The sequence below is a fragment of the Sebastes fasciatus genome, chromosome 3 (genome assembly GCF_043250625.1).
Source record: "Sebastes fasciatus isolate fSebFas1 chromosome 3, fSebFas1.pri, whole genome shotgun sequence".
In the NCBI taxonomy this organism is placed as follows: domain Eukaryota; kingdom Metazoa; phylum Chordata; class Actinopteri; order Perciformes; family Sebastidae; genus Sebastes; species Sebastes fasciatus.
The window spans coordinates 26,858,158-26,869,359 of record NC_133797.1 but is presented as its reverse complement, the minus strand read 5'-3'; the positions used below and the strand labels follow the sequence as shown (position 1 = coordinate 26,869,359).

Here is an 11,202-nt window from a genome sequence, read left to right as displayed (position 1 = left end):
TCTCTCTCTTCTCATCCTTGGTGTTGCTTTTGTCGGCACTTTATTCCTCCAGGAAGATAACAGAATTGTAATTTCTTGTTATTTTGGAGATCTGAGGATTTTTACGCACATTGAGCGTCACATAAACTATGGTATAAATGATCACAAAACACGCTGAATTTTTAGTCAGAAATATTTATTCACAAGATGTACTGTACAAGATCTATTTCCATCATTCACAAAAATATATAAATAAAATCAAATAGCAAAAACTATTTACATTGCGTGTTGCGCACTGTGCAAACTAAACGTGTTGGCGTGCGTGTGACCGATGAAGTTGAAGTAGTGGTGATCGAGTCCCTGCACCTGTGACAGGTATCCACCGTGCTGCTGCTGGGTGTGTGTGTGCGCAGAGAGAGGAGGCATGGTTGTTGGGTAGGAGATGGCCGGGCTGCGGGTCGAGCCGTGCCAGGAGAAGTGTCCAGGTGGACTCTGCTGGAACAGGGAGTCAGACGGACTGTGGTGGCTTTGGTGCTCCGGAGAGGAGGAGTGCAGCTGGCTGAGGTAGTCACACGGTTCTGGCATCGAGCAGCCCACAGAGCCGAACACAGGCTCGGTGATCACACGAGATTTAGACTGCAAGAAGGCGAGGATCCGCGCGTACTTGATGTCTTTGGTTTCAGCCCTGTCCTCTGTGGTCAGGTAGTGCACCAGGTTCTTCATGCACTCGTGGTATCCGTAGTGGAAGTAGTTTGCAAACTCAGCCAGCAGTTCACCTGGAATGAATCAAAAGCAAGCAGCGATTAGAGTCAGAGACAGATGAGAGTTGACCATTTTAATCTATTTTCCTTTCCTATAATGGTCTTAACGCTGTTATTATTTTAATGTCCTGTTGGTTTTAAGTTGGTCTTAGTGTTTTATTGTGTTGTTTTTATGTTTTTATGAATAATTGTACAGCACTTTGGTCAACTTTTGTTGTTTTTAAATGTGCTTTATAAATAAATTTGGATTGGATTGGATAAGAAATGATAAACAAGTCCGACGCACAGTAGTTTTTTGTGCGTAAAGCTTGACTTCCAACAATAAATGTATCTTCATACACTCGTGGTATCCATAGTGGAAGTAAACTCAGCCAGCAGTTCACCTGGAATGAATGAATCAAAAGCAAGCAGCTATTACATTACAACCCTGCAGATGAGAGTTGACTATTTTAATCCTTTTTCCTTTCCTATTATGATTATATGTTTTGTTTGTAAAGTCTTAATCTGCAAAGTAACTAGTAACTTCAAATGTCAGATAAATGTAGTGGAGTAAAAAGTACAATATTTTCCTTCTGAAATTTAGTGCTTAAAATGGAAATACTCAAGTAAAAGTACAAGTACCTCAAAATTGTACTTGAGTAAATCTACTTAGTTACTTTCCACTTTCTTGCTACATGTGAAACCAGATTAACAGTAAAGACTTATTTTCAGAAAATTATTCCACATAAAATAAACCATGTTGCACTTGCTAGAAACGTGTGGAAACATTATTTTATGGAGACCAATATTAATTTTGCATTAAATGTATTTTTTTTCCTTTTCTTTTCTTGAAAAGAAAACGCTGTTATTATTTTAATGTCCTATTGGTTTTTAAGTTGGTCTTAGTGTTTTATTGTGTTGTTTTTATGTTTTTATGTATAATTGTACAGCACTTTGGTCAACTTTTGTTGTTTTTTAAATGTGCTTTATAAATAAATTTGGATTGGATTGGATTGGATAAGAAATGATAAACAAGTCTGACGCACAGTAGTTTTTGTGCGTAAAGCTTGACTTGCAACACAAATTTATACATATAAGTTTGGTAAAACTAAAAAGTACATAAATACACAAATAACTCAGAGTTGTACCTAATTGGCAAGATAAAAGAGCTCATAGTGCATAAGATAAAAACGAATAAAAGAATATAAATGTATGAGTTAAAGAAAAAAAATTAAAAGACAAGTAAAGTGCAGCATTTGATCAATTAAGAAAAGCGTCTGAGAACAGTTTTTGGTCTTGAGTCTAGATGGCCACTGTTGGTGCATCTTTGATCTAATCTGGAAGTTTGTTCCACAGTTGAGCAGCTAAAAGCAGCCTCACCATGTTTCCTTCTCACCTTGGGTACTACTAATACGTACATGTTTTCCCAGTGACCTTAGAGGTCTAGTAGGTGTGTACTGCTGAAGCATATCTGAGAGGTAATTTGGAACTACCCCCTTTAGTGATTTGTAAATAAGCAGTAGTGTTTTAAAAACAATTCTGTGACTTACTGGGAGCCAGTGTAGGAAGAAATGATAAACAAGTTTGACGCGAGAATAGTTTTTGGTGCGTAAAGCTGGACTTGCAACAACAAATATGTACATATAAGTTAGGTAAAACTAAAAAGTAAATAAATGCACAAATAACTCAGAGTTTTACCTAATTGGAACTGTAGAAGTTTCCATACAGTCTATTAACAGAAATGTGGGATCTGGGTGCGTAAAGTGTTGGAGCTCCGTGGAAAGTTGACTCACCTTTTTCTCTTCCTCGGGGGAAATCCGCTGAGTGGAGAGCTCTCAGGTACTGGACTGTCATTTCCAAGATTTCAGCTTTCTCCAGTTTTCCAGAGTTCTACCAAATATAAAAAAATCCAATTTTAGAAAATGTTTGACCACACATATTACATTGTTAAACATTGGCTGAGAAACGTTTTCTTGCTTAAGTATCAATATTGTAAAGTGGATAAAATATCTCTGACAGAAAATATATATATAACAAATTGTACAATACCTGTTTTGCCAGAGCCATTGGTACAGTTTTTCCTAATTCATTAAGGCAGCGATTGATGCGGTCCCTTCTTCGTTTCTCAATGACTTTGTGAGAGATGGGAGTTCTCTGTGAAAACATGGAGAGAGAGGCAACATGAGCACAAACACAGATCATATGATACACCTTATTTACAGAAATACGAACATAAAACAGCCAGGAAGGTGTGAATAAAAAGAAAATGCAGCGACGAAATATGAAATATATTGTAAAGTTGATGTTGAGATGTATAGAATAACTCCAGGAGAATTGCGCGCGCGCTGTGCTGCTCCAGAGCGCGCGGCGGACACCTGCGCGCTCCGAGCAGATTCTATAACTCTGACGCCTTATTACAAATGTTTGAAACCTCTTTTGGCAAATTTAGCAAAGTATAAATGTTTTTTAACCCAATCAACTCCAATATAATATCCCATAACTGTCAGATTGTACACCAAAAAGCGCGCCATAGTTATCCTATAACGCGCGCAACAGACAGAGATGGTGTTGGACAATAGATTCCACCTCCATTAGCATGAAAATTACTCCAAGTTGTGGTCAAACTATATTCGATGTAAATACTGAAATGCAAAAATCCATAAAGGGACTCAAAAGTGTTAAAAAGTGTTGCCAAAATAGTTCAGTCCTGGTAATAGCAGAGCAGAGCGCACATGGAGAGCGCGTACCTTTCTGTCTTTCATTTTAGATGCCATCGACGAATGTCTGACAAATCTTCTTGAAAAATCAGTTCAGCTGGAAAGTAGTGTTGCTCTGGCAGTAGATGAAGCAGAACTGAGGTTTGAGGATGGAAAAGATGGTCCTTATAAAGGGGATCATCCAAAGGGACTCTGGCATTCATGGTTGTAAATTATTCCATTGGAGGGATTATAGAGCCATGCATTTGTTGGGTAAAATGTGTGCGTTTAGGATCAGTTAAAGAAATAGTAAAAAAAATCTAAAGCCATGGGCTAGCAGGGGGGCAAACTTTGCTTTTGTTAATCCACGTGGCTGTTTGAAAAGACACGTGATTACTTTTGGAATATTATTTGCATAGTAACAAACCCAGGCGGGAAATAAGAAGTGAGCGCACTGAAAACAAAACCCCTCTTTTCTTCCATCTCCAAACTCGCGTTTCTCACACGATCGCCTGTTTACAAATCCCCAGCAAGCGATCTTAACTCTCATGGTCCGAGTTTTAAAGGCCTGTCCAGTGTCATTAGAGTAATTAAGTAAGCCTTTAATAGGCTGTTCCGCCAAGTTCAGGGGAGACCTTTTGGAGACGGAGTCCCCCCCGTTTGTTCTCGGCGTTTCTCACACGACTTGCTGACACGTCCATCTTTTATGAGAGATGGCAAGCTTTTTGTTTACATTCTTTATTTTTTTTTTGTTGGGAGTCCTCGGCAGGTGTGTGATTAGCCCTGGCACACGAGCGCGTCGTCTGCGTCAGAGCGAGCGTCTCCAAGCAGCAGCCTCTCTGGCACACGAGGGTTTATACCCACCACTGGAGACTCTTTGGAGAGGCTCAATTTGTATCCTATTATCCTATAAGAAAAAATGTCTATTCAAGTAGAATGAATAGTTTTCATTGGGCCTAAATTTTAATAATGCTGTGTGAAAGAGAGGGTGAGAAATAAAGAAAGAATGCAGCTGGTGTTGAACGCGCACCTGCAAGATGGGTAGCCTTGGAGACCTCTATTCATTTGCCTAATTTCGGTCAACTTAACAAACTTTGGGAGAAATTATACTGCCATTGTTATGAGGGGTGAAGCTTTCTGATCGAATTAACAGCATGTTTTGATCCGGTAAATGTCATTATAGAAAGAAAGAAACAATCGCGTTTAAAGGGGCTCTGGGTATAATGCGCCAAGTGGAGACGCCAAAGCGCAAACTTGCACAAAGGGGTGCTAGTATAAATGCCACAGGGGGACTTTTGTACCCTCACATTGCTCAAGTTTTTACCCCCCCAAACAAAGGGCATTATTTTATACTTGAATACATTTCATACAATACAATTGGCTGTTTTTTCTTCAAACATATTTTCACAGCAAGGTTTTAACAACAGGTTTATTGTGTGCGCCTCCTTCACACATTCAAACAAGCTCTCATGCGCCAAAACTGTTTCTCTCTGATTCTTTTTTTTTTTTTGTCACTGTTTTAATCTCGAAACTTTCACCGTGCTTGGATATATTTGATCCTGTGAGCGTTTGTCGAAGAATAAAAAGCAAGAAAAGGCTCACAAGACATCTGAAGTGTTTGGAGAGTTTTTTCAGAGCACCATGGAGAGAAAAGCGCGAGCGAGCTGCACGAGGGCATAAAATCCAATTACTTCACTGTGTGCAGTTTTAACACTTTTTATGTGTTTGTTCTTTGGGGACTTGTGTGCTGATGCTTTTTTTTAAACAAACTGAATTAAACACTGGAAGTTTTTGCTGACCGACTCTTTAAGTGTTGCGTCAGAACGAGGCCAAATGATGCGTCAGGATTTATTGTACTATACTGTGATGTGAAAACATGTATTTCTGTGTTCAAATATTTAGTTGATATACAAAGCTGCAGAGATGCATGTAAGCAATCTGCATGAAAAAAAAAACCAACAACAGAAAATTAGAGTACAGAAGCTTGAATGAACATAATCCCAATAATGGAGAATAAATAATAATAAAAAAGAATTAATGGGCAACACAGAGAGGTCATAAAGTGCCATATTTTCTGTCTGACGAAAATCTGATTTTTTAAAATTTATTTTTTATACATTCACATTTATAAACTCCTCCGAGTAAAATACTACAAGCCACTATATAGCCACATTTTTACTATTTTTATCTTTTGGCAACCACAAATTGTGCCATTATTGATATGATTTAAAATAATTTGAGAGTAGTTGTTTTATGAGCAACATTATTGCTTATATACTGTATACATAATAATATTACATTAGGCCTACTGCTCGAATTTGACTGAGTTTTTCAGAATGGTTGCATTCTTTATGCATGTGTAGGACAAATTCGTATTTGCATTATTTATACATTTGTATTATATATCTTGATTGCATTGATCTAATCAGCCCTTATAGACACTAATGTGCATTATGGTACAGTAGAATATGTAATAGCATAATGAGTCACTGCTGTATACTCAACCTATTAATTAGGAGGTATTAATTTGAATGAAAATAACTACAATAATGTATAGGTTATTAAAGGATGCAGCATAACTATACAAAAAAAGCACTTTAGTAACAATATGATGCAACAGGAAATACATGAGCTGTAAGGATTAGGCTTCACTGATATGAGACCATAGAAATACTGTGAGCATAACCATTATGTTTCCTGCAGATAGATCTGCTGGCCACAGCTCCTGAGTTGACTGGTATATGAATCCATTTTACTTTCAATTTGGGCATTTTTTACACACTATTCACTCTCTGTTACACATTCAGCTAGACTGGTCCTGTTATTAGTGTGTGCATGTCAATGTAGGTCTTTATGGAAAATATCTTGTATGCAAATACAAACACAGCAGTCAGTTTAATTTAATAATGTTTAGCCATTTTCCATACAGCCCAGAGCAAGAAAATAAACATATAAAAAATATTAACATTCAATAAAGTTGCAAATGAACTGAAATTAATCAAGTGAGCACAGTCAGATCTGCTTGAACATGAAACCAGGACTGTTGTGCACGGCAGACCACTAAATTACCTTTATATTTTGCAAATATTTGCAGTACTAAAAGAATATACTGTATTTTTAAAACATATTGTACATGTTTAAATTGCTGCAGTTTTGGCCAAATCCTGCAGCTTTTGCTTGTTCTGCATAAAAACAAACTAAAAAACAAACAAACAAACAAAACTTATTAGCTGATGTAATAGCCAATTGCAAGCACACATCTATTTTGAATCTCCAGTGGTATCATTATAACGTCAGCACACCAGCCTGTTACAGGAAAACATAAACACGCCTCCAGCCAAGCCTAATGTGTGACAGCAGCTCAGTGTGGACTCTGCGTGTGTGTGTGTGTTGTCAGGCGCTGCGCTCTGACCCGTGGTGACCTCTGAGGGTCCCGGACACACAATCCTTTGGCTTGGTGCGCCACCCTCCGCCTGAACTGCAGCAGTTCACACGGCCCCCATTGAGCTCTGAGTTCAGACTGCATGCTTCAGCAGCTATACCGGCCCCTTTGAAAGACAAACACAGCAGCAACAGAGGCTGAGATTTACTCATTAAAGCTTGTAAACATGGGAGCACTCCTCTCCTCACAAAACACATAGTAATTTCATAGTTTCATAGTGTCCAGAAGGTTAAATTATATTTATAGGAACATGACAATGATTTTTGTAGCTTCGGAAATGAAAAAAGGAACAATACAAACTCACATTTTTTTAGAATAATGATTTACAATATGAAGCTATTATTAAAACTCACTGGCTCATGATAAACTAATGTCTAGCAGGGCTATTTGCAATATTTAAAAGTGTCTGAAGTGTTTAAATGCTTTAAAAGTGTGTTTATATATAACAGCTCTATTATCCTCTCTTATTAAAGTGAGAAACTGCTCCCTCCGGTGGTACGTTCTGGATACTTCAGGGGCCTGTTCACAGGAAGATATTTATATTAAGCTACTGAGACTTGTTATAGTTTTATGCAAACATATTTCAGCAAACTGTTATCTCCCTTAAATGCTATGAACTAAAGTAAACATATTATTAATGATACAGGAATATTTATGAAGATATTAGAGCATGAATCTGAGTGTCAGACAACCAAAGTATCTCTTATCAGGGAAAATCCATTCAGTAATATCATAAATCATAGATTAAATAAATCATATAACTCACAATCAAGTGTTTTACTAATACTGTAATTATAAGAGATTACATAGATACAATAATACTGGTCATAAGCTCACAATTATCTTGGTCTAAATCCAGACAAGACTTTAGATCCGCAATGTGTAACCAATGATTTTACTGACAATTAAGTAGGGATGCATGGAGAAGGGAAGAGTCAATATATTAACACTAGTATACAACTTTATTGACAACTTTCACATGTTTGTCTCAGCATAAAGTTGTTCTATATGATGAAAAAAATCAAAAGTTTGGTCCCTTAATTTAGTTGAAGTAGCAACACTTCAATGTAAAAATACTGTAAAGGTCCTACATTAAAACAATACTTAAGTAAATGTACACAGGTGTAGGCCTATTTAGAATATCACAGTAAAAGTTCTCATTATTCAAAGTAGCACCTTTCAGAGTGTTCTTGTGTTATATAATTGGATTATAGCTGAATAGAAGCAGCATTTAGGGACTTTAGAAATTCGGAGGTCAAGTTTCTAAAAATGTCACTTAACCTATTTAATTTATTATATTTTCTGCAAGTTTTTTATTGAGCTTATCTTATAACCTCACCACCAAATAAAGAAAAGTAAAGTCTAACTACAATAACTGTCTCGGTATTTTGTCTCCATTTTCCTTATCATAAGTAACTGATCACAGAGTTCCAGGAAATAAAAAAAAATCCCTCTCTTTGCTGCCAGGAGTCAAATTCTGATGAAGAAATACTGAATCCTTTATTCATTTTGTTGGCCTAAAGATAATCAAATTCAAAAGTACTTAGTCATAAAATACTGGAATCAGCCTGAGTGCTGTAATACCCACCATGTGTACGTTTTTAATTGAAGAATATAACTAGATTAAAGAAGAGGAAAAAAAGGAAATAGCCCTGCCGGGTTGTTTAATCTTGAAAAAGCATCATATTATCCTCTAGTCAAATAAATAGTGGAGTAAAAAATACTTCATCTGAAATGTAGTGGCATAATGTAGTATAAAATATCAATACTAAAGTAAAGTGCACATATCTTAAAATTGCACTGAAATACAGTACTTGAATAAATGTAGCCCACTTTGTTGTAAAGACTGAACACCTGTGGTCATCTTTACACTCATCAAACCCAAACCAACATAACCAAAATTATATTGTCTTTTTTTTTTTCTCATTGTCATGTGACATGTGGACTCTATGTTTCTTTTTCCATTTTATCTTGGTGCTGTAATGCTTTAATCAGAGGCTGCAGGCCAGGAAACAGGGACCTTTATGACCTCTCTGTGTTGCCCATTACTTCCTTTATTATTATTTATTATGTTCATTCAAGCTTCTGTACTCTTATTTTCTATTGTTGATTTTTATTTCTTATCATGCAGATTGCCTACATGCGTCTCTGCAGCTTTGTAAATCACTACTCCTTATACTGAACTTGCATTCATTTGACTGTATGCTATTAATAGTTTATTAATCAGAGTAGATGAAAGTGAGTGTCAAGTTTTCAGTTGTGAAAGAGGCACTCAGTTCCTTTAACTGTGCTTGCACAACAATGACAAATACTCCATCACAAGTAAAATTACATTTTTATTTAATTCAAAATCCTACTGAAGAAAAAAGGGAAGAGGTAGCTATGGTATCAAGAAGTGTCAAAAGTAAAATTACTCATCGTGCAGAAAAGCAGCCCCTGTGACTGATGTATTTGTGACATTATTATAATTAATACTGATGCATCAGCAATTGATAGCATTTTACTGTCGTAGCTGGTTGAGATATAGCCAGTTTTAACTTCTTTATATACAGTCAGGCAGCTGTGGTGGAAAGTAACTAAGTACATTTACTCAAGTATTATACTTGGGTACAATTTTACTTGTATGTTACTGGAGTAATTCCATTTCCTGGTTCTTTATATTCCACTACATTTATTTTATAACTTAAATTACTAGTTACTTTTTAGATTCAGATTAATAGTACAAAATATAATCAACAAATTAATTATAGTGTATTATTATAGGTTAAACTTATTGATCGGGGGGGGTCAATTCACAATCTAGCCTACCCAGCAGTATGTAAAGTAAATAAAATTTGCTGCACCTTATATTATATTATATAATAAACATTATTCTGAAATGGATCATTCTGAAAAAATATGCAATAATGCTTAATTTTAACTATTTTAACTACATTTTTGAGCAGTTCTATCTCTAACAGTACAAATGCCCCTATCCTATAAAGATACTTCTGGCTATAATTGGGTCCAAAATACCTTTTTAAAGCAAGTGAAAAATCCACCTGTGTTTTAATTTAAAAAAATAAACAAGAAAAATGAAGGTGTGTTGCTGTAATAGAATTATGAAAAATTAAACTTTATTTTAGAAAATATTTGAAACAAATTGATTTGCATTGGAAACTGGCTGAAATATTCTTACTGCACTGGGTGATTTGTGATATTTGTTTTTGTTTAAGTGGTAGTAGCCTACTAGTAGCCTAGTAGTATAGTTGAAAATAGCCTACATTATTCCCTCCTGGAATGTAGTGTAGTAGGCCTTGCAGTACAGAGTATATAAAATGGAAATACTCAAGTGAAGTACCAGTACCTTAAAGTTTCAAGTTTCTTTATTTATCATTATGCACAACAATTACAACAAAGCAGTCATTGGCAGTGAAAATCTTGGCCCTCAGGTTCCCTTCAAGAATGCTCATTAAATATGTATATAAAAAGTCACACAAAAGATCACACAAGTAGACATAAAATAGTGCCTGTTAAAATAAATATAAACATAAATAAATATAAAATAAGTAACCTAAATTTGTAGTAGATAGTCCGTTTCAAATGGATAAACTGCATGTAAACAGGCATGTAGTATATATATACTGTATATATATATGTATGTATGTAGATATACAGTATATACTGTATATGTATATATATGTATGTATATATGCAGTATATACTGTATATGTATATACATACATATATATGTATGTATATGTATATATACTATATATATATATATATAAAAAAAATGTATATGTGTGTGTACAGTATACTGTATACACATATATATATATATCTGTGTGTGTGTATATATATATACATGTGTGTGTGTGTGTGTGTGTGTGTGTGTGTGTGTGTATACACGTGTGTATATGTGTGTATATGTGTGTGTATGGGTATACGTGTATATATACTGTATGTGAAGGTGTATATGTGTATGTATGTATATATTTATATGTAATGGACTTGCATTTATATAGCGCTTTTCTAGTTTTCTGACCACTCAAAGCGCTTTATACGTGCTTATATGTGCTTATATATATATATATATATACACACACATATATATGTGTATATATATATATGTGTGTATATATATATACACACAGAGGAGTACAGTAATGTAGTATGTATATGTTTATGCATGAGAAGACGTGTTCTTCATTTTAGCACTGGAGTATATGTACTAATTACAGGATGACAGTTTTTTTTGTCACACCATATTGACCAATCACAGCGCGCCTCTTAAACTTTGGGCAGCTCAACATGAGAGGCGGCTCCTGATTGGCTGAGAGCTCACCAGCTGAGCGAACCGTTG

General features: G+C 35.5%; 1 protein-coding gene across 1 annotated transcript; it reads right to left on the bottom strand.

Moving 5' to 3' along the window:
* helt (helt bHLH transcription factor) lies at window positions 1-4,157 on the bottom strand. The gene is made up of 4 exons (XM_074631396.1): window positions 3,467-4,157; window positions 2,769-2,873; window positions 2,513-2,609; window positions 1-755 (listed from the first exon to the last, which is right to left on the bottom strand). The coding sequence occupies exons 1-4, from the start codon at window positions 3,491-3,493 to the stop codon at window positions 256-258; spliced, it is 729 nt and encodes a 242-aa protein (XP_074487497.1). The 5' UTR covers window positions 3,494-4,157; the 3' UTR covers window positions 1-255.
* Window positions 4,158-11,202: the final 7,045 nt, after the last annotated feature.